General features: G+C 42.8%; 2 protein-coding genes across 3 annotated transcripts in view; one reads left to right on the forward strand and one right to left on the reverse strand.

Moving 5' to 3' along the window:
* Window positions 1-27,435, reverse strand: part of TRPM5 (transient receptor potential cation channel subfamily M member 5) — a 50,571-nt gene extending 23,136 nt beyond the window's left edge. Inside the window, exons 1-11 of the mRNA XM_083588983.1 lie at window positions 27,351-27,435; window positions 15,029-15,099; window positions 14,575-14,728; window positions 13,494-13,674; window positions 12,695-12,861; window positions 11,466-11,646; window positions 10,719-10,783; window positions 4,653-4,844; window positions 3,271-3,373; window positions 2,510-2,628; window positions 471-821 (exon numbers count right to left, since the gene is read on the reverse strand). Of these exons, the coding sequence (XP_083445109.1) occupies window positions 471-821; window positions 2,510-2,628; window positions 3,271-3,373; window positions 4,653-4,844; window positions 10,719-10,783; window positions 11,466-11,646; window positions 12,695-12,861; window positions 13,494-13,674; window positions 14,575-14,728; window positions 15,029-15,099; window positions 27,351-27,377 (1,611 nt within the window). The 5' untranslated portion in view covers window positions 27,378-27,435. The remainder of the gene's footprint in view (window positions 1-470; window positions 822-2,509; window positions 2,629-3,270; window positions 3,374-4,652; window positions 4,845-10,718; window positions 10,784-11,465; window positions 11,647-12,694; window positions 12,862-13,493; window positions 13,675-14,574; window positions 14,729-15,028; window positions 15,100-27,350) is intronic.
* The window catches only part of KCNQ1 (potassium voltage-gated channel subfamily Q member 1), a 333,723-nt gene continuing 306,732 nt past the window's right edge, over window positions 557-27,547 (forward strand). The window contains exon 1 of one of the 2 annotated variants that reach the window (XM_083588441.1): window positions 557-624. The gene's annotated coding sequence lies outside the window, so the exon portion shown is untranslated. Of the gene's footprint in view, window positions 625-18,282; window positions 18,407-27,547 lie in introns of those variants that run through there. The other variant, XM_083588440.1, reaches the window with a different exon arrangement.

Below are 27,547 nucleotides of genomic sequence, written 5' to 3' on the forward strand. Positions count from 1 at the left end.
AAAAACAATAACATTGGAGTTGCTATCTGGTGGGGAATACTGCAAACTCTAGACCAGGGATGGGGAACCTGTGCCCTTCCAGGTGGACTCCAACTCCCATCAGCCCTGGGCAGCATGGCCAATGGTCAGAGATGATGTAAACCACCTTTTTTGAGGGCCATAGGTTGCCCTTCCCAGCCCTAGAAGGAAGAAAAATGTGAAAGTGGACATTGTCCGAGTTTCTAATGCCTCCCTCATTTTACAGGTGAAAGGCATATTGGCTTACTGCAAACTTGCCTTAAGGACAGGAGGAGATTTCAATGACACATTCAGGCCTTTTCACCAGTGATTTGACTTGTGAGCACAGCAGCTTATCTGCGGCTTCTTGGACCTGAAAATAATGGAATTGGGTGGTGTGCCAGTGGTTATATACTGGGTCCCAAAGGGCCATGCCTTGTGTTCAACACTCCCTATGTTTTTGAGAAACTTACGGCTTTCTTCTTGCTTCCAGATTTAGGGTCTTGGTAGAAACCTCTGCATGCATCATGAAGGAAGTCCTTCAGCACCCTGGAAACCTCATGAAGAGTGAAGAGAGGGCAAGTGTCCATTGCTTCCTTGTGCTGTTGACCACTCATCCCTGCCAAGGTGAGTCTGCTTTCCTCATGTTTTTTAAGCAGAAGCGAATAGAGGAGGCACTTTGGCGAGATGGTACAGTAGAGTCTCTGAAGACGGCTGTAGGTCAGGAAGTCATACATGTTGGCCCCATTATCAATGAACAACTTGACAAATTCAGGCTTGTCATTCACCAGGGCATCCATCATCACTTCCTCTAGGTCACATGACTGAGTTTACAAGAAATGCAAAAGGAAAAAGAAATTCCATTGCAGTAGTTATTAGCATTAGGAATTGTGACATTCTTGCCACATGCAAACTGGAGCAAGGAGGTCCATTGGACCGGACAGACAGAAACAAGGTAAAGAGAACTTTACATCCTGGCACAGTTCAATCTGCCACAGCAAGCATACAAACCCTGTTAAATAGCTTCTGGACTGGACCAGTTTACCATACAACAATTTTGCACCAAAGGAGCAATATGCAGATAATGTACTGTACTACCTTATGCCTGGCGTGCTCTGGTCCATGGGGTCACGAAGAGACGGACACAACTAAATGACTAAACAACAAAACCTTATGACTGTTCATTCATTAGGTTAAGTAGCTGACTTGCATTGCACCCTGAGAGAGCCATTACATGGCTAAGAATAGAAACAATCAATATGATTAGGATATGAGCCTTTTGTCCTTCGCTGCTCAATTAGGTACTGGTCTAGACATTGCATGCACTGTGTGGACTGGTCTGCATCCCTTTGGCAAATTCCCCTGGCAGTGTTCTCTGGTAGAGCCAATGGTATGAGCAGTAGCTCTCATTCATTGAGCCCACACCCTGATCCACATCCCAGGTATTAAGTGGTAAGACCAGGGCCAGATTTAGGTTTGATGAGGCCCTAAGCTACTGAAAGTAATTTGTCAACAACAAATTGTCACTGTTTTTTGTGTTGAATATATGCTATATGGTAATTTATGGACCTAATAGGTCCATACACAACACAAAACACTGTTGCTGTATGTAGGTTTTATTTTATTTTATTTTTATCTTATATTTTGGAAATGTACATACAGGTTTTTTTCTTTACATTTTTTTGGGGGGGTCCCAAGAGAGGGGGCCCTAAGCGATAGCTTGTTTAGCTTATACGTAAATCCAGCACTGGGTAGGACACTCACTATGTGCTTTGCTCAAGGAGACTCATCTGGTGGCTACACAAATATCCTCTTCAGCACCAAGCAAGGACTATTCTATTCTCCCAGACATTTTAAAACTATGTTTCTTTGCCCTTGAAACAAATGATTTCTGCTTGGTTTCAATCCTGTTATCTCAGTTTGTCCCAGTTTTGAGGCAAGACATTGAACATTTGATTTAATGTTCTAAATACTTTAATTAATCTTATAATGTTTCAGTTGAACTCTTGTGTGAACTACCTAGAGGACTCTGTTGATTGGGCAGCCAAGCATATATTATAAATAAATAAATTGTGATGAAACTGAAAGAGATCCAGGTCATAGTCTGATGACTTGCTAAAGTTTAAACAGGTCTGATCAGAGTCTGAATTAGAGACTTAAAGGAGAGCCCTACATATCCTTCATTGAGTTGCATTTTGGAAGAAAGCTGATTTCTATCACTTCTTCTGGAATAAACATTTGGGGAATTTTTATCACAGAAACGCCAGTTGAGGATGTAGACCAGCCCTGGGATTCCTGACAGTGGAGTGCTTTGAGGATGCAATGGCATCAGATATGAACATTAATCTTAGGCCCTTTTCAACTGTTCAACTTTTAGATCACTTCTTCAGGATTGGTGAAGAAGATTACTCATGTTCATAACAAGCAGATTACTCATGTTCATTCACAAGCAGATGCTAAAGTTACCAACTTTAGTATAAACAACTCAAGCATGGAAAAAAAAACCCCCTACCTTCCACTCAACATCTCCATTGAATATTTCGCTCTTAGCTATGTCCACTCTGTTCCAGGCCACAGCCAGCTTCAGCTCATCCAGGTATTCTTGGGCTTCCTGACTATGACTTTTACAGGCTAACCATAAACATAAAATAAGAATACATTAATCATGTGCCTTTAGAATGGATTAACAGGTCAGTCCTATGCATATTTACTCAGAAATAAGTCTCACAAGTTCAGTGGGGTTTGCTCTGAAGTACGTGTGCCTAGGACTGCAACCCCAAACCCTCAATGGTTAATAAAATAAAATAAAAAAGCTTTACTTTGAATCCTATTTTCTGAAAGTTTCAAGGTGGTTTTTTTAAAAAAAAATGTTTTCACTACGTTTAAAGCATTACAATTCAATTAACCCAACTTAACTTGGGAAATGGCACTGAACAAAGTAAATTCGAAAAGTTAACCATCAATAGTCTGTCATTCATAAGCTTCTACCAGAGTGTGATTGTTTTTCATTGACTTACTTCAAATGACTCCTTTTAGAGTTTAGGGAATTTTCCAATTTCAGTGAGCCTTTAGTCTGCAGTGGTCTTATGATTTTACTATTGTTTTATTATTTTTAAATTGTTTGAAATAGAATTGATTTGTATATTGGTGGTTTTATCCACATTGTCCACCATTTTGAATGGAAAATAAATTTATAAAGAAATTAAATGAGGTAGTACTGGATTAGGGAGTCTTCTTTTTTTAAATAGACAATATATATTAAAAACATGTTACCTTTAACCAGTGCTTTCAAAATGACTGTATCCAGTTCTTCTGAACCTTCTTGTTCAAAGTTATGCACTGTTAAAAGCTGCTGCTGGACAAGAATGCTTTGGATCTAAAGAGATAAAGCAGTTTGATGTTTCCCACTTCCATTATAGTAAAAATGGTGAAATCCAACAAAATCATTCTCAAAGTTAGCTCATTGACATCAATGGATGTAAATTACTTAAAACCTCTGCTTTCAATGCATCTGCTCTATGACTAACACTTGATATCACTCAAAATATACAAAATACTCAGGCTTTAGTTACAAATCATTTCATTCCTTACCAAGGGATAAGAACCAAAGCAAAGGCCTTTGGGGGCCAGTTTTGTGCTCTCTCTCTCTCTCTCTCTCTCTCTCTCTCACACACACACACACACACACACACACACACACTACAAAGAAGGAGAACCTATATATGAACAGTTGAAGGAGTTGATATGTTTATCCTGGTAAAGAGGAGACTGAGAAGAGATACAATAGCCATCTTCAAATATCTAAAGGGCTGTCACATAGAAGATGGAGCAAGCTTGTTTCCTCCTGCTCTGGAGGCTGGGACCTCAACCAACAGATTCTAGTTATAAGAAAGGAGATTCCAACCAGGGCCATCTTACCCATAGACGCTAAGGGTGCGAGGCACCCGGGCGCCGGGCTCTCGGGTGTGCCAGACCGAGAGTCCGGGGCCCAAGAATTGATTCCAGGGAAGAGCCCGCCATTTGGTCAGAGCGCCGCGGCGGGCTCTTCTGTGGGCAGCTCTGCGCCACGAGTTTGGGGGTGACCGAGCCAGTGAGACGCTGAGGCGGCCGGCTGTCTCCACCCTCCTGCGTGGCTGGGACTGGGCAACCGGGGGGGGGCACCAGGAGGATCTTTGCACCCCGGCGCCACATATGCTTAAGACAGCCCGGATTCCAACTAAACGACAGGAAGAATGTTCTGACTGTAAGAGCTGTTTGATAGTGAAACAGACTTCCACGAAAGGTGATGGACTTCCTTGAAGGTTTTCAAGTAGAGTGTGGATGGCCATCTGTCATGTTTAGGTTACAGTAGTTGAGACTGCTGCATTGCATGGAGTTGGATTAGATCACCCTCGAGGTCCCTTCTAACTCTACAGTTTTATGATCAAGCACTTGCATACAAAATCCTTAGTATTACAAAATGAAAAGGGAAAGAGAAGTACGGGGGTTGGGGGTTGGTTACATTTAAGAAAGATTAACGAGATGAAAGAAGGGCTGGAGTTTAGAAATGCACCAAAGTATAGCCCAGGATGGTTGACAATAGAGTGGATAGGTCTTTACTGCTCATAGTCTGTAAATGCATTTGATGACTACAAAGTACCAAGAAGTCAATTTACCACCGCAGTCCACTGAAGAATATCTGTTCCCAAGAAATCCTCTGTGGGGAATTTCTCTTTTAACTGTTTTTCTACCACCTGTGGCACAATTAAGTGTGGCTCATTCATAAGTGCAGCTAAGATGTCAGCTATGCCACCAGATCCTGCCAAGATGAGCCAGGGGGCAGAATTTTCCAGTCCCCTGCAAATTCGCTGTTAAAAAAACAAACAATAAAAATGATGAGACCATACATGCTCAAACAACATGAAAATGCAATATTATGCAAAGTTACTCTGCACAAACAAGCCCAGTTAGTTGTATGTATAGGACTGCTGCCCAAAGTGACATTCTCAGAAATAACTGAACCCCTATGTTGCATTTTGTTATCTAGATTGCTATCTTTGCAAAAGGTTTGTTGAATTAGCCTGATAAGTGACCCCAGTAGGGTTACAATTCTTAGACTAGACTGTGGCCCATTTCTCAAAGAAAATGTAAGAGATGGCACTTATTTTAACGAATTGTTCCATAGTGAAATCCCAGGACTCTTCAATCGAAAAGCTTTTTTTCTTTTTCAGTAGCTGGACAAGCACATGTGCTGAAGTCGTTTTGCATTCATAAAAAACTGTTGTCTTTAGCCATTGTTGAAGGACATTTTCTAAGAGCTACTTTCATGTGAAATGACACTCCAGGGTCATGGGCATTCCACTGGGAGAAAATGAAAATGGTGTCAGCACTGATGAGTCTAGCGGTCAAGGGGGAAGGGAGACCAGGAACAGAGGAACAAAATGATAGAGTGCATATGCAACAAAACCAGCAAAACCAGAACCAAGTGCACCAGCAGGAAAACATAGCCCCCATTGAGACTCAACTTCATTTGAACGACAGAGAGGACTTTTTCTCCATAGAAGAACATGCCCTAATAAATCGGTTCTGGTCACTGCAGATGCCAGCCCAAAAGGAAATCTTGGTTAGACTGGACACCCTGAGAAGCAGACTGACCAAAAAGGAGAGCCATGTTGAGACTACGGAAGGCTCACACACACGGCCTATATCCCCCAAGTGCCTAGTGGACAAGAGGACGGTGGGAGGCGCCTTTAAATGTGTAGATTCGGAAGACCAATCGCAGCCCCCGCTGGTGTATGGTAAGGCAAAACTAAAACAGACTGTCACATCTCCGAGTACCTGGTTCAACTATCTAAAACTCTCCCCAAATGAAATAGCTACTCCCCCAAGTCCAAACCACCCCCTTAAGTCCCCAAGAGTTATGGATAATCATTCCCTTATGCAGCAGATGCCTATTGACAAACTTAATGGGAGTGTTTTTTTAGATGTAAAGGGGTCACTGGACACCGTGGACCCAACAAATCTACACCATGGAGGGACAAAGAATTAAAGCTGCTGTCCTGGAACATTGCAGGATGGCATGCTAAGAAAAACAATCAACAACTTGCAATGTTTCTTAAGCGATTCGATATCATCCTCCTGCAGGAGACCTGGCACAGCGACCCCATTCTGTTCAATGGGTATTCTAGTCACTCCCTATTTGCTACTCCATCTGCGAGGGGAGGTAGGCCTAGTGGAGGTTTAGCTAGCCTTATCTCCACAGAGCTTGAACATTCCTTAAAAGCCCTCCCAAACTGCAATTCACTAGCCACGGCAGTCCTACTCAAATTTAAGAGAGATGCACTGGTAGTGGTCAATGTCTATCTGCCCCCTTGCCAAAAGAAATTTATAGTGAAAGCTAACTGGGCAGAGTTAGAGGCATTCCTAGAGTCCATAGAATCTTCCCACCCTTCTACACCGATTATAATTGGGGGGGATTTCAACGCCCGTATGGGAATTGATGATAACAATCTTTACAGCCAATATAATCAGATTCAGGACCCTGAAAGTCCAACCGAAGCAGGCGTTTCACGACTTTCTAAAGATAATAAATGCAACTTCTCGGGGCTATGTCTAGCCCAGGTCACAAAAAGAAGGGAGCTGATGATATTAAACGGCAGTAACGAAGAGGATCGCCCAGGGGAGTATACCCATTTTTCAAAAATGGGAGGAAGTGTGATAGACTATATACTGATATCAAGATTCGCCTATAACTCTGTGTCGAAGTTTCAAGTGGGACACAACACCGAAAGCGACCACCTCCCACTAATTTTAGCGCTCAATGGCCCATCGTTTAACAAACCCACGGCTAACCTTTACTACACCCCCATCGTTAATCTGGGATCACTGGCCCCCAGAAGAATTAAATGGACCCCTATGCTCAATACAGAGCTAACTTATCTCCTCCATTCGGAAGACGTGAAGACCATCTACTCAGCCATTGTATCAGCTAATACCGGGGAAAAGGCCATGGACTCGTTCAACGAGTTATTAGCAAGACTAAAGACCTTCGTAACAACTGAGATACTTAATTCTGTTACAAAGCGGGCAAAGGATCAAGAGAGATGGTTTGATTTGGAGTGTAGACAAGCAAGGAAACGTCTGAGATCAACCTATCGGAATTATAGAAACACCGGAGCACCCTCGCTATTTATGGCTTACATCTATTTAAGACGAAATTACGAACAGCTATTAAAGGTAAAAAAACAAAAAGCTGAGAGATTGGCCTGGTGTAATTTAGTGAAGACCTCGAATGAGAAAGACTCAACCTCCTTCTGGCGTACCATTATGGGCCTCCTGGGCCAGGAGCGGATTGGTCCCACATGTACTGTAGAACCACAGGAGTGGATTAAATATTTTCAAACCCTCTTCTATGACGACAAAGCTCAGCACAATGATCCAAGTGCCTACCCCGAGAATTTACCATATTGGCCACCTGTCTCCATAGAGGAGGTGGGGAAACTAATTGCCCAACTGAAAAACAACAAAGCCCCGGGCATAGACCACATTCCAGCAGAGCTCATGAAGAACAATATCAGTTGGTGGGCTCCTATAATGGCGTCAATATTTACATACATCGATTCAACAGGCATAATACCTGGTTGCTGGACAGAGGCAGTAATTATTCCAATCTATAAAAAGGGCCCTATGGCAGATCCAGCGAGCTATAGACCCATTAGCCTCTTTACTATCCCCAGCAAACTGTATGCCAAACACCTCCACATCAAACTAATTGACTGGATGGAAACTGAGGCAGTTCTGGCAGAGGAGCAAGCCGGCTTCAGACAGGGCAGAACAACAATAGACCATTGCTTCGTATTAGCACACCTCATTGACAAATACGTCAATAAAACACGTGGGATTCTATACGCAGCATTTATTGACCTGAAGGCGGCCTTTGACTCGATCTCACGAGTCAAACTTTGGGCTAAACTCAATGCTACCAACATTGACAAAAGATTACTATTCTTGATAAAAAGCCTATATAAAGACTCCAAGTTATATGTAAGAACCTCAGTAAATGGGCAACTAATTGGCCCTGTACCAGCCACCAAAGGAGTCAAGCAGGGCTGTATTTTAGCCCCGGCCCTATTCAACTTATATATAAATGACATGGTCAAATACCTAACATCCCCGGAGTTTCATGCCCCCAAATTGGCCGAAAAATCAATTTCAGCGCTCCTCTATGCGGACGACGCGGTTCTCTTATCACGAACTAAAGTAGGCCTCAAAAGGCTACTAAGAGAATTCTCAGCCTACTGCAGGAGAGATCAACTGGTGGTTAATCACCAAAAAACCAAAGTCATGGTCTTTGCTAGGAGACACAGATATCACAGATGGGAGATGGACAATCAGCCAATAGAACAGGTCAAAATTTTCAAATACCTTGGAGTAGTCTTCCAGTCAACAGGGGCCTGGGAGGCCCATCATAAATATGCTAGGGAAAAAGCATCTCAAAGCGCCAAAATACTGTCTCGCTTTTACTTTACGAAGGGGCAGACATATCCCAGCAGCTCTGGAGGTCTTTCAAGCAAAACCCTTGGCGCAATTACTCTACGGGGCCCAAATCTGGACGGGAAACCATTGCCGCACACTTGAAACGGTCCAGTCTAAATTTTTAAGACAGATTCTAGCCGTTCCACCATGCGTACCAAATGCGGCCCTACGGCTGGAGACTGGCCTCCTCTCCGTCAAAACCTGGACCTGGCTAAGAACATTCAACTATTGGCTTCGCTTAAACTTAAACCCATCTGGACTACTACCTCTAGTAGCACGAGATGCTCATAGAAGTCGGTGGTCCAAAGTAGTGCATCAAAAACTACTTACATGTGGCCTCCAAGCAACAGAATAATCTGGCCTATATTAAGAAATTTAGTGCTTGGTACGCTTATCTGCCCCCCTCCCACTTTGATTTTCGGGCACCTTATTTGTCTACCTTAACCATTCCAAAACTTAGACGGGCCTTTACACTGGCCAGACTAAATATGTTACCATCAGCTGTTCTTGAAGGTAGATATCAAAAAATTTCATTCGAGAACCGGCTCTGCCCCTGTGGAGCTGGTTACGTGGAGACTGTGTCACACGTTCTCTTGTCCTGCTCCCTGTATAAAGATCTCAGGGACGAGACCATCACGCCGCTACTATCTGCCATCCCGGGCCGCTCTTGTGAAGCCAAGTTGTTCTCACTCCTAGCCGACCAGAGCAGCTCGACAACAGAGAAGGTTGCCAGGTTTGTCGAGAGAGCAATGAGACTGAGAGCTGCTGTCTGAATGACATCAGTGTCGTCGCCTAGGATCTTATTATTATCACCTCTGCCAAGTTTTAAGTACTGAGATTATTTTATGATAACTATTTCCGTAATGTATTTTTGTTTCTGTCTGTCCTTCGATGCAATGGCCTGTTGGCTATGCAAATAAAGTCTATTCTATTCTATTCTGATGAGTCTAGTAATGCAGGCCCAGTGCTCCAGGGTCAGCAGTGCCACCAGGTTGCTCTTTCTGAACGACTGGCATAGCAGCAATGCCACTGACAAGGATGCCAGGCCCATGGCACTGGTTTTGCCAGAGTCATTTGAATTTCCCCTTTCTGTATCACTGGCACCACATTATGGGGGAAGAAAGTAATTGGTGACAGTACATAGTAAGCTCATCAGATGATTGGTCCGTCTAGCTGAGTACTGTCTGCCATGACTGGCAGCAGCTCCCCGGGGTTCTGGGCAGGAGTCTTTCTCAGCATTTCTTGGAGATGCTGTGAACTGAATCCAGCTGGTAAGTCCAGCTGCCAGGGCCCCACATTCCTTTCAGAGTTGGGCCCAAAACAAAATTCAAAACAAATTAAAGGGCTTCCTACACCTGTCAAGAGCAGGGGGCCATGCTGGAACTGTAAGATGAACAATGGATGGTTTTATTTCTTGGTTTCTGTAGCACAATTTCCAGTCTGGCATCCATCTTTGAACAACTCCCAAGAACATGGGCCTTGAGCATGCTCTGTTCCCGCTTTTTCTCAAAAACCCTTTTGCCTTTTGGTCACTAGCTGGCACCACATAAACATACCTTACAAGTAACCCTGGCTCATACTCAGCTATAGCCTTGTCCAGACTTCCACTTACCCTGCTGCTTCTCATCTGGGAAACCCAATCTTTACCGCTGAACCGGAGAAAACATCAATTGGGTTTTTGGTGGATTGACATTTGCTTCGATTCAGCGCCAAAGAGCAGGTTTTCTTGGGGAACGAGGTGGAGCAAACATAAAACCTCTTGCACCTATGCTTTCTAGGCATGGAACAAGCAGAAGTGTGGGCAATCCCTGTGCTGTGTGCTGGTGGTGCCTTCATTTGCACCAAACAGGTGAATCTACCTAAGCCTGTTGAGCCGCCTTAAGCTTTTTGGACTTCAACATTGTGTCCAACTTCCTCTCTCCTTCCACTCTTGTTTTATTAACCATCCAGCCTAAAGATGAGTTCTAGAGAACTCAAAGGCTTGCTCACTATTTTGGAACATTTGAGTTACTCCTAATAAAAGTGTGGTCCCTCTGTGACTTTTGAATCTTTTTCTGTCACTTATCAGCAAAAAAAGCAGGCTTGGAGCCATTATTTTTCTTGGTCTACATTTCATGTCCAGCACACTGTTCAGCTAAGTGTAAGGCACCTGAATATTTGCTTAAATAGCTTCCTCTCTTATTTAAACAAGATGATTAGCTCTTTACCTCGAGTATGTTCGGTCTTCCATTCACAAGCAAGCAGAGCACAGGGATTTCAATGCTGCCTGTTCCTGGATCAATAGAGGATTAAATATTTAAGTTAATAAAATCTATGCAGTTCTATTATCTCAGCTGTTCATTTGTTTCCCCCATCTGCAAGCATATCAACAACCCTGCTTCTCCCCGGCAAGGACAACAACAGGCTATGGTATATTTTTTATACCTAGTTAAAAGATAATGACATAGTATGGGGATATCCATTGTAAAGTTATCCTATCCTACATTCAGCCATCAGAAATTGCATTGAATGCTATTAGCCTTCTGTGCTCTTCAGACTCCTTGCTGGATATTGTTTGGATATCTTAAGGGTGTTATACTAGAGGAGGATTTTGAACTGCCAGCTCACTTGTTAAAAGCAACTAAAATTGTGATTTGTCAAAAACAGAAAAGCCCTCTGTCACCCTCTACTGACTTTTGATTATCTAAAGCCTGGGAGACGGCCTATGTGGTCAGACTGACAAATTTGATAAGAGTAAGGGAAGGCAAATGAAAATACAACTAAATTATTGGAAAATGGGTTCCATTTAATCTTTGCTGGGATAATAAAAGGTAATATATATATATATATATATATCAGTAGTAGACTATTATCAACAATAACCCTATCATCTGTATTTAAACAAACGTCCTTGTAATTGCAAGGAACCCAAGTAATAATCTAGGTCTCATCTTTCCTTTTTCACGTCTGCCCACCTCCATAGCCAGTGCGCTGTTCTGAAATGTGTTTCTCGAAGGTGAGACGTAGCCTTGTAGTCCCATCCGGCTCATTTGGATCTTTTTCATCCACCAAGATAAAATGAGAGTGGTGGTTGTCAAGAAAATATAAAGGACCTTGGGCACTGTGGTCAGATTTGTAGCTTATAAGGCTGTCATTCTAGGGAAAAGGAGAGATTGTTTTTTGTACAAAAACATTGGTCTGGTTCGGACATAGTGGGCAACCATGGCTTCCCACGATGAGGATGAGCTGCAGCATGTCTCAGGGTCACATGCTCACCCCTCTTCTCTATTGCGTGCCAGAGTAAAAGATTAGAAGCATCTCCTACAGTTTTGAACAAACCACAGTTCCCTATGACAACTGAACACAGAGACCTGCGGCTTGTTTAAATTGTAGCTTGTGCAGAAACCAGAACCACGGTTAGCTCCTCCCTTATTCTCACTAACTAGAGTTTAAACAAACCACAGTTCCCTGAGTTGTCTGCTCTGAGGAAGGAGGTCTAACGGGCACTTCTGCATGCGTTTAGCTACATGTGTTTAGGAGCTCCTGTGCACAGAGATGGAGCAACCTGCTCCAGTACCCAGAGTGGCATGCATCCGAGGGGGCGTGGCATGTGTCCCGGGGGTGTGCGGCAAGCAGCTTGCAACCTGGGAGGTGCCGCCGATTGGGGGTCGGCATTTTGTGTGCCCCCCCTTTGGAATGGCACCTGGGGCAGACCGCTCCCTGCCTCTGCCTCCAACTCGGAATACCCCTACCTGTGCGATCAGGAATGTGCATTACCAGGGTTGTGAATCATGCAGGCTTCAAAGCACATTCACCAGATAGTATAGTATAGGAAGGACAGGAGTTTGCATTCTCTGTTCAGGTATAAAGCTTTAACGTCTAACTGTTGTTGTTTAGTCGTTTAGTCGTGTCCGACTCTTCATGACCCCATGGACCAGAGCACGCCAGGCACTCCTGTCTTCCACGTCTAACTATTAACTCTCAAAAACTAAAATCATGATGTTTGTGTGCGCGCGCTATATAAATATATGTGCATGCATGGGAGTAAATGAAAATCTATCCAACAAACTCTGAGAACTGATTTGTGACTTAGGGAGTCTGTACAGCACTATTCTGCCACCTGGTCAGCGGGACCCAAGGGTTACAATTGTTTTCAGGCAAAACCTCTACATCCTTTCTCTGTTTTCCTCGGCGGAAAATATACCTTGGCATTATCCAGAAGTTCTCTGTGGCGAATTTTACCCAGTGAAGTCATTCCTATCGCAACCACTTTTACTGTGGAGGAAGTACTCGCCAGCATGTGATCCCGAACCGCTTGCCCTATATGTTTTGTTATTCCAACACGCAAGGCACTGGTAAAGATCCATGCACCTGAAACAAAATTTTACAAGCGTAAGATGTTAAGGGTTTCCCCAAACTTGGGTATTCAGTTGTTTTTGGTTGACAATTCCCATCATGCTCCTGCTAGCCAGGGTTCAATTTTGGCAAATTTCAAATCTCAGCTCAAATGCTCTGATGCCAGGTTGTTTAAGGTCAATTTTGACCTTAAACCATCTGTTAAGAGTGGCTTGTGTTGGTGGCATGCATGCTGCCAGGCTCACAAATCTGGGATGACAAATAAGTATATTCCAGGTAAACCTGCAGTTCAACCCCCCCTCCCTTACACCAGGATGTACCCTCTCTTTCAATAGTTATTTCTCTATAGCTCAGGAGCGAAACATTTAATTAAATATATGCTTAAAAACAAGGGGAGCTGTGACTCAAACAAATGATACTACTTATGCTTGAATCATGCCATGTTAATCTGATATTGTCTCATTCACATGGCCTTGTTTTCAGAAAGATTTATCATATTGAATAAACAGGGATAGAACTCTTTTGATAGAAAGCTGAGCCACTTTTAACATGCAGGTTTTAAAAGGAAATTTCCCCCTTATTAAGTAGGAATCATATTTGACAGGGATGTAAACAACTGCGTTCCCATTTCAAGGTGTGGAACCGACCAGTGCTTTGTGCAGCCTTCACCAGTCCTTTTCTGAAGGTGTCACGCAGCCAAGGTTTCATCTGAAAGTTCTCTTCTTCTCCTACTAAAGAGACAACCAGGTTGGGAGCAGGAAGGTTCCACTTGTTAATCATGACGTCAAATATAACTCCAGGGTGGATGGCACATGGCACCTTAATAAACTGCAACCAAGAAAGGGGCATTCAGAAAAGAGGTGAGCACCACAGGGAACTCTAGAAGTCACGTCAAGAGCCGCTCTGCCTTTCACATGCTTTGGGCTAGCTCAAGACAGTTTACTGCCAAAAGCAGAACAGAAAATGACCCAGAAAATGGCTGGGAGATCCTGCAGTGGAGGAACAGCTGTGTCCTGTTGCTTGCTCCTACCAGAGCAGAAGGTGGAGGGCAACTTTTCCCATCCCTCCCCAAGTGTTTTCCCTTTGGTGTCCCTCCCATTGACATGAATGAGGGGAGTGGATGACTGTGCCAGCTCCAGGTCTGGAGTAGTTTTTTGCCTTTGCAGGGGGCATGTTGGGACATCCAAGACCTCCCCTAATCTGCTGTTAGCATACCCCGTTTTTGAACCAATTTTCAATGGTGTTTCACCAGCAGAATAGCAACAGTAGCTTTCTGTTATCATGTGATGGGTGGGCTTTGCCCATAGACTATGCCTGCAGAACTCCCTCTCTACCCATGGGGAAGGCACTCCCCTGATTATATTCATTAGACAGTAAAACCCATCAGATGTAGTAGGGGTGACTTCTAAGCAACTATGCATAAGATCAAGATCAAGGTGCACACCTGCTGAAAGGTAAATGTCCTGACTTAAATGGTTTGTGAATCACAGGCTCATTGTATCTGAGATCACTGGTTTTCGTTTTGTTTTGTTTTGTTGTTTTTAGGTATGTGAATTGTTTCAAATGTGTTTTTAGAGCTTCTTCACAGAGTTGATCCCAGATCTTGAATGTTAGCACAAAGTACAAAGATATACAAAGGATGAAAGAAATAAGATTTTTAGGGTAAAAATAGTAGAATTCCCATCTTAAAAGACCTTCATGTCCCCCCGGTGAGAGGTTTTGTGCTACCTTTCCACGTTTCTTTCCAGAAGCCATGAAGTCGATTTCTCCTGTGCAATATGGCAATTCCCTTTGAAAGGCTTCTTCTTTCTCATTATTGTGCAGTTTTGCTTGTGAGTGCTCCTTTGGGACCACTGAGGGATCATCAGCCTGACTGGCTTCCCTGAAGTAAGATAATTAAAAGATGAGTGACTTCAATGATGGGGCTTTATAACAAAAGTATAATGGAATTTCATCCAAAGTCATATTTTTAAAAAATTGAATGTCATCGTGATGGCTCAAATTCACTATTTTAGTAGCATTTACATGGCTATATATAAAATGCATAGATGATCTAATGCATTTTATGTTATATATGTGCATCTGAATTCGTATGTATGCATGGCTAAAGAACAAGAGACACTTTTAAACCATACTTGCTGCCTTTTTCTTAATTCTTTAAGATCATCACAAATGAACTTACACTTTACTCCTTAAGTCCATGTTATCATTTGAGATGCTTTCTCTTCTTCTAAAGGCTTGGAGAACAATATTCTGGGCAGGGGAGACAAAAGAAGTCAAGCTGTATTTAGTTTATAGCATTCTAGTTATTAATATTTCACAGTAACATTATTGAAAAAAGAAACCAGTTAAGAGGTCTCCTCTGACAATCGGCTTATTGAGCAGTCATCCTGATTTGCTTACACAAAGCTTATCTGGAGGTTGTAGCCAATCTTTATTGAGTATCCATTCTAATTTGTTTGTGGGGAGATTATCCAGCAATGAGCATTCATCCTGATTTGTTTGTGAGTGTTTTTTCTTCATTTTCCCATTAGTCATTATGTTCATCTCACACTTTTCAGTGGATTCTCCTGTCATTTTCCACACTGATTCTTTTTCCGAAGTATGTGTGTTGCAATTAGGGTAACAGAGCACTTTAATTTGAATTGTTCAGACCTTAATTTAAAGTATGTGCTTTAGTCTGGAGGTACCCAGAAGAGGAGACTGCATGTTTAAAGGCAATCCTTTGCAGCTATTGCTCAAGACAGCACTACCTCCAGCCAGAGGGAGGTGGCAAGCGAGTCACAAACAAAGCATAATAGAAACACTTTTAAAGTGGGAGTCAGAGAAAGGGAGAGAGATGAGAGAATATGAAACATTGTAAACAGGACTTTTTTTCAGCTGGAACTCACTGGAACTCATGTGGGCACCATTATAAGAAAACAAGGGAGGCGTTCATAATGAATTTCGGCACCTCTTTTTTCTGGAAAAATAGCACTGACTGTAAGCGGTGTGTGTGTGTGTGCGCGCGCGTGCGCGTGCTGCCAGTCCCTTGCTCAAGATCTGATGAGAGGTAATGGATTTAGTTGTCTGTTGGAGTGCTTAAGCTGTGCCCTCACTTGAGCTCAACCTGCATATTTATAAATAAGCTCAAACATTACAAAATTTCCAGAAGCCACTAGTGGCCTCCTTCCAAAGAAAACCAAACCTGGGTAAGTGCTGTGTCCCTGGAACTTCTCACAGCCCAGGGAAAGTAGGGAAAGAAGCATAACGATATCCTGTTTTAGAGCAGAGGAGCATGCGTAATCTTTCAGGTATATTTTTGTTTTATTGTGTAAGATTTTAGGAACTAGGTGTTAGAATTCCTGCTCCGTGATTGCAGTTATGGGATTGTTGTCTTTCACATGACAGTGTATGTTTTGACTCCACAGAGTGGGAAGTGACGGAGACAGGATGTTTATGTTTCTGCGTTCCATGAAGTGGGACTACTGTCCTTTGTTCTCTCTCTTTGCTGTCTGATGCTAGAGAGAGAGGGAGCCATGTTGCAGTGCTCACTGTGTGTTTATATGTAAATAAAGTAGATTAGCCAAAATGTTGAGTTGCTGAGGTCTGTCATGCGAACTGCACAAACTCTGCAGATCCCTAAGTGTGCCGATGTCTGTTGGCATTGGTTGCTGTGATGTTCAGGCTGAAGAAAGCGTTTGAAGCTCCCGAACTATCGACCAGGAGGGAGGGAACATGCCAGTCGGGCATGTGTCTCTACCAGGCTTCTAGTTGAGAGTAGGACGAGCTCCTGACACTAGGATGTAGATAAGATGGTAGGGATAGAACTGCAGTAATTTGACAGCTCTATACAGATGAGAGATATGGCACAAATTAATGGTGAATTTCATTCACAAGGTTTATTTATGATGTGGGCTGAATGACACATACAAAATAGTTTACAGAAGAAGATTGCGCACATACAATACTTTGTCCAGGGAGAAGATAAATCAGCAGTACTACTTATTTATTGCAACTGGAGCCTGTAAAGTTATCTATGGCCAAAATACTAGACTGATACTTCCTAGTGCACATACATGGTTCTGTAACGAATTTTCACAGTATTTGGTTTTGGATTGCAAATTGGCCTTGGAAGGAGCTGGCTTTTGTTGCTGACAGTACTGTTGCTCTTTTTCCTCTTTAATGTCTCTTTGGGGGCCTGCCATTTCATCAGCCTGTATTTACACAATGATGTGACTAAGCTTCAGTGAAGGCCATCTGATTCAAATCAAAACGAATGAACATGGTGAGGGAAGAGCCAGAAAAGGAAGGAAACCTTCCCAGAAGGCAAGAACGAAAGTGATCCACAGCAAATGGCCCTGTGTCAGCTATAGAAATTAGCTTGTTTATCCTGTTGAGTAAACATATTCATGCTGACTAAGCATGGCAATGGGGGGGGTCAAAATGGTTTCTGTTGGCCCTGTTCTTCTGTGCATATTCATAATAGCTTCTGAACATAGCACTCACACATTCAAAGTACACACAAGATTGGAAGTACAATATGTTGTATATGTGTAAATTCCAGTCAGAGATTACCATGAATGTACATAAGAACATAGATCATGCCAATGTCCCATCTAGTCTAGCATTCTGCTCTCACAGTGGCCAATCAGATGCTTGTGGAAAGCCAGCAAGCAGGATTTGAACACACCAAGAGCACTCTTCTCTCCTGTGGCAACTTGGTATTCAGAATCATTACTGCCTCCAGCTCTCATGCCTAGTAGATGTCAATACCTTCTCCTATATAGAAGGGTGTACTTTCAGATATGATCCCAACACTACCCTCATGTCTCCATGCATAACCAACATATCTGTGTTGTCTGAACAGGGCTGCTTTTGTCATTATTGTATCCCTCTTCTTTAATAAAACAAGCTAAAAGTAGAAATGGTTAGAATAATATAATCTTTCTTTTTCTTTCCTCATGAACAGCTTAATAGTATCTATATGTTTGCCCCCAAAATTTCCTGTCCTCTTTAAAAAAAAAGTAGAAAATGCTCAGGCATATTTTCTTTTACTTGAGCATGAAATGTGGTGAACTTAATTTAGCAGCTTTTGGTTAATTCTCAGGGATTCAGGAAGGCCGGTGTTAATCTGAAAGACAGACATACTAAGCACCACCCTGAAACATGATTCTGTTTCAGAGCAAGAGATTATGGTAACCATTACAAGTTGTGTTGGTATCAACATGTGATAATATTGTGAAATGAAAATAATTGTTATTGTTGAGGAGGAAGATTGGTGGAGAAAGATGACTGCTGCTGTGCTGTAATAAACCCCTGAAATAAAAAACAACAGGAGCAAGTGCTCCTGTCAAACTAACAGTGATGTTCATAGATCCTTGGGAGAGGCCATTTTGTCTGCCCCACAAACATCTGATGCTCATGTGGTGGTAAGTCAAGATGGAGCCTTCTCTGTGATTGCTCTAAATGTCTAGGATCTCTTACCAAGATTGGTCCAGCTAGCCCCATCTCTGATGACTTTCTGCCAGCAGCTAAAAACCTCTTTATTTAGACAGGACTTTAAACCATAAACTGATTTGTAAGTATGTTGTAATTTGTTTTTAATTTTTTTAGCGATGCTCTACCTGATTTGTGTTTGTTACATTTATTGCTGTGTCATTGTACGTATATTGTTGCTGTTAGCCACCTTGAACAACATTTGGTGGGAAAGATAAGACACAAATTTAACATGTTTGATAAATAACAAGCAAACAGTCATTGCAAATGACTCACGGATGCAAATGGCAGGGTAGGTTGTTGTGGCTCCCTTTGAAGGAACCAGACTTATTTTGGGTAATGATGCAAAACACACTGACATCCCATTTATTTCCATTTTCTAATTGCCACTGTTTTGCAAGAGGGATCCGAGAACATTCCGAAACTTGGCTTCTCCAATTAAATTGGATTAAAGGGCTCTGCCACCCTAGTGCAACCAATCCCCATCGAAAAAGAAACAGGACTTTTCACAGTTTGGAAACTGATGGGAAAATGTACTGGAAAGTGTGGGATGAATGAATGAGTAATGACAACTCCCCAGGAGCAGATTTAATTGAGCAAATGCACAATCAGTGTTATATAACTGCCTCACAAACAAATCAGAATGCCAGAGAGAGACAGAGAGAGATGTCATCAAGAAAGGCCTGAATGCATAATAATGATAATAATAATAATAATAATAATAATAATAATAATAATAATTGCAGCTGTTCTCAGTACAACCCTTGTCAGGAAGCACAGTGGCGCTGCTCGCTTTCCACACTCTTATGGGCAACCAAGTTTTGGCAGCCTAATGATACAGTGGTACCTCGGGTTAAGTACTTAATTCATTCCGGAGGTCCATACTTAACCTGAAACGGTTCTTAACCTGAAGCACCACTTTAGCTAATGGGGCCTCTTGCTGCCACCGCACCACCGGAGCACGATTTCTGTTCTCATCCTGAAGCAAAGTTCTTAACCTGAAGCACTATTTCTGGGTTAGCGGAGTCTGTAACCTGAAGTATGGAACCTGAAGCGTATGTAACCCGAGGTACCACTGTAGTCCCATTCCGCCTTTCATGGCTTCTAATTTCTGCTGCTCTGAACCCCACAATCACTCCATATTTCTGTGTTTTGAACCTCATAATCGCCCCCATCTTTCTGTGTTCTGTACCACTAGGACTGAGCCTAGCTCACAATATCCAGTTCCTTTGCTTTTCCACGTATGGGTTCATCCACTACTGCCATGGTCAGTTCCCCCTGTTCCTGTGCCTTGGAGTCCGTTCTCTCCTCCTCCCTCTCCTTCCCACTTCAGTGTACAGCAGCATTCAGAAACAACCACCAGGTGGCATCTTAGAGCAGCACTCGAGAAGGTGTAGGCAGCCCTTCAGTTACAGGTGTGCGCTGAAAGCTTTTCATTTCCCCACGTTATCTGCCCCCCCCCCCCATTTTATTCTGCCCAGGAACTAAAATGCTTCATTGGCTCAAAATGTAGGAGCACTGGGGCTGTGAACTGATTACAGAATTTTAATTGGTTAATTACCTGCTTTACATTTTTAGTTAATTGACTGCTGGCTGTCAAAACCTCAATACAGATGCCTTTTTTAGATACTGGAGGAAGTGCAAAATAAATTACAATTTAATACATGAGAGCTACTTCTGCTTGCTAGAAGAAATATCGTCTTTAAGCAAGAGCATCTCCTGGGTTGTAGAACTCCCTTACAAATGAATTACAAATGGCCCTGACAGTACAAGCCTTCAAAGAGGCCTTTAAAAGGTATATATTTGGGTTGCCTTTTCCTTGGTGCCTCTATTTTATCAAGCTGCTGAACTATTTTTAACTGGATTGCACTCAGTTTTATGGAGTGCTTTTGCCTCTGTTTTTTAAACTGCCGTTATATACGTTGGGGGGGCATTGAGGGGCTACAAAAATCATTTGGGCATCACACTGGGGTACCACAGCACAGGGATGGGGGCATCTGTGTCTCGTGCAGAAGGCCCTGGGTTCTATTGCACGAAGCACTGGGAGTGTTGGCTGCCTGACCTTCTTGAGAGTCGCTACCAGTCAGTATAAGGAATTCTAAGCAAAATGGATCAATAGTCAATATAAGGGAGCTTCTCATTTTCCTATGTACATATGGGAACATTTTTGTGTGTGGGGGGGTGATATTAAAATGTTCATTTTTATTTCAAATGGGAAGATCTTGGGTCTTGGATGGTCACAAAATATTTTGGCGTCCCTGTGTCACAACAAGAAGCAGTCAGCAAAATGATAGTAATAATAACAGCATCACAGCAGACAACCTAAGGGATGTGTCGATTAAAAAATCTACATTATTTTTTTTTTAAAGCACTAAAAATAATTTGACAACACAGCTGGGGACCTATAGGAGCAGTCCAAAAAATAATAATTTTTTAAAAGTGACACATTTTGGGGAGCGACTGGGGAGCACAACAAACCAGTTGGAGGGCCATACACAGGCACAAGCTGTTGTTAGCTACCCCAGTTCAAAGAGATGCTACCTTCCTTTACTAGCTTTGTAACAAATGGCTCTCCAGAATGCACAGCATGCCTTACAATGAGCATCTTAAAGATGCCTGTGCAGAAGGGGCTGGAAAACAATATGGGAAGAAGAGGCCTGTGTTGTGAGACTGTTTTTTTTATATATATAAATTTTTATTAATTTTCCAACACATATTAAAAAACAATACAAGACAATACATAAACAAACAAACATATAAACACGTATAATTTCTTAACCTCTTTTTCTTAAACCTTGTTTCAACGACTTCCCCATACCTCCCTTTTCTGCATCCCTGTTTTAAATTTTCCCAGTGAGACTGTTCTGCACGCTGGAAAATCAACATTACCCCCCCCCAAAAAAAAAACCCAACACCTTCATGTCTTTTTCCTTTAAGTATCCTATATGCAACTGCGGTAATCTCCTGATTCAAGGAACAGAGTCCGTCATGTTACCTTTTTAAAAGAGCAGTGTATTTATAGTGATCGCACTGCCCTAGATACCTAAAGGTTCATCCATTTCCTTTTATAGGAAGTGTGTGCTAATTAATGGGAAGGAAACTCAAATATCCCTGGGAAGAATGAGGCCACCCAAGTATGCTATGGTACTAAAACGCAGTAGGCTACTAACTATCGCAAACTAGTCTGACGAGTTAACCTCCGTCGGAAAAACAAAGTAGCCAGTGCCGCCTACACATCAGGGCATGACTCAACATAACCTAGACCCAGTGGTAACCTCAGTAGGTGAATCAGTCTTCATGTGATCTGCTTATTATAATCTCTGAAGAGATACTTAGGAGTAACTGCGTTCGTGGCCTCCCCGAGCTCTTTCAATGCCTTTTGCATGTACCACAGGCAGTTCAGAGGCAACTCTGCTATTAAGGATTTCTAATCTAGGTTGCCACTTAGCTAGTTTCTGACTACTGAAGTAAGCGGCTTCCTTCACTTCTATACTTTTTAATGTATCACTTCAGGCAGTGCTATTTTTCTAGAAAAAGAAGTGCCACAAACGCCTCCCTTGTTCTCTTAGAATGGCAATGGCGCCCACCTAAGAGGTTCCGGAACTGAGTTCCAGGTGAAAAAAAGCCCTGACTACAGGGAATATTTTAATTTAAACATTTCAAATGTTCTCTGACTGGAATTTATCCTCCTTTTGAGTCACATCAAGATTTTCAAGGTTCTGGGCAAACAGTGCCCTCCTCCTTTATTTGTCTGCAGGTCCTCACCTCCATTAGTATCCCTATTTTAATTTCCCACAAATCCCCTGAGGTAGCATCACTCCAAATCAAAATGGCTGTGAGATCATGCTGTTGGGCATTGCTTGAAGCACCAGGCACCAGTGATGGGCCCTGCCAGCCCTGGAGTTCTAGGGCCCCAGCAGGATGCCAGATGCTGATGCCAGCCCTGACCCTTTGAGTAAAGGTGACAATCCTGTGCCTGGCTACATTGTGTCATTTTTGGCTATGATTCACCCAGGCAAACAGTAATTGGACCTCATGAACCACTGCTTCCCTTTATAGCCATTTGTTTTCCACTGAAAGAAATAAAATATTCCATACCTACCAAGTGCCCTGGAAAAAATGGGGCATCCCATTTTTTCATGCAAGATCTCAGTGGCCATTTTGGGTGCCGTGATCTCACATGCTTTTGTGCTGTGCTCTAGCCCCCAAAAAGCACTTTTTTCGGGACTGGAGTGCAGCATGGGTCACGTGAAATGCCCATGAATGCACCCCGGAAGGCACACATTCTGGATTCAGATCCAAAAAAGTTGCATGGTATGATATTCTCCCATTCCATTTCTGTTGACAACCATCTTGGATGGAAATGTTATGTTTTGTTAAATATCCGAACGTGATGGCCTTATCTTGGCCTGGCCATTACCTTGCACCTCATTCCTTCTGAGCTGCTTTCATACTAATTTTGAATACATTTACCACAGACGCCTTGCTTTTTAATATTAATTTTCAGCTTTGGCCAATGAGAGGGAAAGAACATGACTCTTCACATCGTGGCTTAAGTCAGTGTCACAGAAATGTTTCAAGGTTTCCTCCAGCTTTTTAAAGTCACATAAATGCAACAGATGTGTACAGGTGCACACAAGCCCATAGCAATGACCATGTGAGGGGCAGCGCACTTGTTAGTAGTATGCACAAACCCTGGCCCTGAGCCTGACTCAAAGACCTAAGGCCTCTGTTTTGAATGGTCTGGCAGGCTAAAGGCTGGTGTGGCTTTGTTGAAACACTTTTCAAAACCTCTTTCTAAGAAATACTTCACAACGAATGCAGAAGGGATCCAGTTGAGTCATGGTGGCTGCCTGAATGATCCTGTGCTTTGTTAGCTGCCCATGGAGGAAATAAATTGTCTGTGATTGTTTGGCATTGGCTGCTGGAATGGGAGTGTGCTGCCAATTAGTTCATAAGCCCTAATTGGGGTAGGAATTTCTCTTGCAGGCCAACACAGGCACAAAGCCTGTCCTCACCTCCATCCCCCGCCCCAACCCTCAGCACCACGACAAAGGAAGCTGCCTTCCCCAATTGTTTTTCGGCAGCTAAGCCTACCAGCTGCTCTGTTGTTTTCAAGAGGTCTCGGGAACCAATATGGCCGCTCATTCTTGCTCTCCCATAATGCCTCAAGCACCAAGCCTAGGCCCACTTGACAGCTTCACTGAACTCTCTCACTGCTGACTTCCTTGGACCTATTTTGGGCAAGGGTTTTGCATGCAGATTCCCAGCATTTCCAGGGAAAACCCCTGGTCTGAAATTCTTATCAGCTGCTGTCAGTCAACGCAAACAACACTGCGCAGGATGAAGAACTTTCCTAGTAGACAAAGGAATGCTGGGCTAGACAGGCCAATGATCTGAATTGGCATAAGGCAGTTCCTTACGTTCCTATCTCAGCTATCATATTCCCTTCCCTATTCCTGAATAGGGATGGTGATAAATAGGCACAGCCTGGCAAGGACTCAATGACTTTTCTGTTTATAGAATTGGCTGTTGGGCAAATGCACAGACATTATCCCTTCTAAGGTTTTCTTTTCATTTAGCTCATGTAGGCATGCAGTATAAACATACAGATGCAAATAAAAGCCCACTTGGCCTCTTCATTTCTCAAAGTGTCACACGGCAAAGAATAGCTGGAGATATTTGACTATTGTTATTTCTGTGAGTTGGCCCAAATTTGCTTACATGCTGTCATGAAGCTGACACACGGGGATGAAAGAGGCATATGGAAATGGGAGTGGTTGGAGTCAAGGAAAAGTGGGAATGAAACGGGGGGGGGGGGTGCAGGGCCAGCCAGCCCATTAGCCCCACTGAGACAGTTGCCTCAGGTGACAGGGTGGGGACAGCTGTGAGGAGCAGCAGATCTGGAAAAAGAGGAGTGTTCTTACATGCGTTGGCTGCCTTTGCCATTCTCCTTTCATCTGTGGATGGGAGCTGCTGTCACCATCCCAGTCACCCCCTGAGAAGGAAAGCCCTCTGCACCACCTCAGAAACAGCTGCCCACCCACCAAGACTCCAAGACTCAACTCCTCCTCCTCCTCGGCTCTGAAGGCTCCTGAGGAGCATGCCTTTCTGCCCCAACCTGCTCCTTTCTGGCCATTTTTCTCCCCCTCTGCCTTCAGCACACTGGAGCCTCCCTGGGCCATCTCCAGTCACCTCAGGTGGTGGTGGAGGAGAAGGGCGGGGCGTCATTTTGCCTCACGCAACAAAATATCTTGGGCCAGGTTTGAGGGTGTGTGTACCCATCTGAAGTTGGGAACAGGTGACCTATGAAGCCTACAGCCAAGATCTGTATAGTTAAATCAGAAACACCAGCACAGTGGTCTTTGGACCTCCAGCGTTTTCATTCCTGTCCTTTCTTTCTGATATCCACTCTCCCCCCCCCCCCCCCGTTTTACTTCACTCATCGCCCTTCAGCTTAGGGTCCTGTCTCTTTCATACACCTTTTTATTTTCAGCCAGAGTGGGGGCTGACTTCCCTGCCATTTTCCTGAGGAAAATTACTCTCCTCACATCTGTTATTTGGCCCACAAGGAAAAAGATAGGCAAACGTGCAGAGATTTTTCCAGAGAATGCTTATCGGTTTTATATTGTTCCTCTTATTACTTATGGAATGGTAGCTCAATCACCCATTATTTCAGCAAAGTTCAGCCAATGAACAGCACTTTACATTTTTTCATGAAACTTACATCTCATCTTTCCTCCATCAAGGTGCTCAGGGTAGCATACACATAGAATTATCCCACCAGTCCTATGAGGTAGGCTAACCTAAGGGACAGAACACCAAGTTGACTTTAGGCCTGTGCAAGCATTTGAGCCCAAAACTTTCCAGTCCTATGTTCTATGCAGCATTGTTCCTGTTGAATTCTTACCACTGATGCAATAAATGTAAGCACGATAATTCTGCTCTGACTTTCTTTACTTCTGTATAGTTTCTCTTGAAGGTCTGTGTTTGCACAGTTGATGAAAAACTAGTTGGGCTTTTTTTTCTTTTGTAAAACAGCAACAATATTCTGCTTATTTATGGATGTGTATTCAATTTCACATGCAGGTTTAAGGAGGAAGTGTATACAAATGTGTAGACCTCTTTTGCATGAAGCAGAAAGGCTTCGTGCTTTAAAATGACAGCCCTTGCTGAATTAGCTTCATCTGCTTTGTTTTTAAAATTCAGCAAAGCAGCTGAAATCTGAGTCCCTTTGCACACCACTCCTTGCAACCAAGATTGGTTTAGCTGTCGTTTGCTTCCTTCTGTTTTGTACAACTGCTTATGAAAGTATTGTTGTAACCCAGGGGATCACAAATTATTTGTGTCCAGGGGCACATTCAGAAAGTTAAGAAATCGTCATGGGCACACAAAATACCCATTTCACAGAAGGGTGGGGGGAAACTGGCAGCTTTCAGACCCCAACAGGCAAAAAAACTACCCTTCACCCTCCAAAAACTCATAAAACACAAACCAAAAAGCAGGCACCCCTTCAAAACCAAATAACAAAAAGTTTTTAAAACCTCATTTAAAATAAAATAATTGGGAGGGGAGTGGGCTTTGGTGTGTATTCAAGAGGTATGTCTGGTTATGATTATCCCAGTTGTAGCTCAACCATTTCATTTTGCTTTATTAAAAAGAAGCATTGTGAAGTGTTGCTTAGGTCTGATTTCCAGGGATGCTACCGTGTCTTACTATAAGATACCTTACGGTCTAGTATAGCTGAAATATGGTCTTAGAATGTTTTAAATTGTGGTTTTTGTGCGTATTAAGAGCACATCTGAGTGTGACAGCCGTGCTTTTCAGCATGAAGACAAATATGGTGTTAAAATGAAGCTCACAGCTAATCTTCAGCTGCAGAAGGACCCCAGCTCTCCTCCTTATAGGCACCTCACACTTTTCCTGTGGTGATGTCAAGAAATGAACTGCGTAGAAAATTGACCCTCCAATTGCTTATACCAAAATTTAAGAAGTACAGCTTTTGCTAGGGTTCATCTCCATGGGCTGGAGGGGTTTGTAAATGATCCAAGTCACAGACTTGGAGCAGCTTTCCTGATCTGAGATTACGATACTACAATTAAAGTATCCCAAATAGATCTTATTTCAACTTAATAGGAGCCCCTCGAGGAAGCCTCTCTAAGCTACCAATTCCATTTGCAGACTGCTCTTATAGTAGGAAACCCTTCTTTATGTTCATTCTAATGTACATCCCTGCAGTTCAAAATCATTCCCTCTCCCTATCCTCAGGCAACGAGGTTTATTATTTCTTCAGTCTCATCTCATGTAATGTGTTCAGTTCTGGGCACCATACTTTAGCATGTAGACAAACAGGAAGGTGTTCAGAGGAAGGGGGGAAAGGCAGCCAGTGAAATGGAAAACAAGATTGGAAGGAAGTGGGGAAGTGGGCAAATTCAACCTGGAAAAGAGAAGGCAGAGCAATTGAGCAGGTGACTGTCACAGAGAATAGGGGGTAAATTCATTCTCCAAACAACTAAACAACCAAGAAGTTGTTAAAATTAAAACAAATCTGGCTGTTGAGAACTATTACTGGCACACACACACATATTTGTTGTTGCTGTGGTGACCTGCGACAAGTATTTTATCTATTATGCAGCTGGCTGTAGTATATCTGTAGCATGTAAATGTAGAGTATGCTACTGTGAAACTCTGAAATGGTAGAGATGGTCAACAAACATGAGCAAATGTTGTCAATTCCTTTCCCACATGTATCTGTTCAATGTCCAAAGTGACATTAAGTAAATACTGACAATAATGACCATTAAGTGACAGGCCACATTCACTGGTTTATCTCTGCATTTCTAGGAATTCATCAGATGTCTGTTGTGTTGTCAGCATTCTGTGCTGATGGTTGACAACCTCCATCATTTTGGACATTCACTGAAGTATGTGCACAAGATGACCAAATATCTAATCACCTCCAGTGCCGGCGGAAATGCTCTTAAATCTATAGTAGCCTGTACATTTAAAACATTCAGTTGTCTTACCTGCTGACAATCCTTTGGGGTGGACATGATTCAGTACTTGAAGTGCTGAAGCTGCTTCAGGTAGTTAAGGCATGATTGCTTTCCCCCTTCTCTTGTGGAGGCAGCTGTTTCTGTTTTAACCAAAGCAGCCTTCCAAGTGACCCTACCCAATTAAAAAAAAATATTTTTTTTTTAATGACAGCCACCTAACGCCAACA

The sequence above is a fragment of the Podarcis filfolensis genome (genome assembly GCF_964270895.1).
Source record: "Podarcis filfolensis genome assembly, chromosome: 1".
Lineage (NCBI taxonomy): Eukaryota > Metazoa > Chordata > Lepidosauria > Squamata > Lacertidae > Podarcis > Podarcis filfolensis.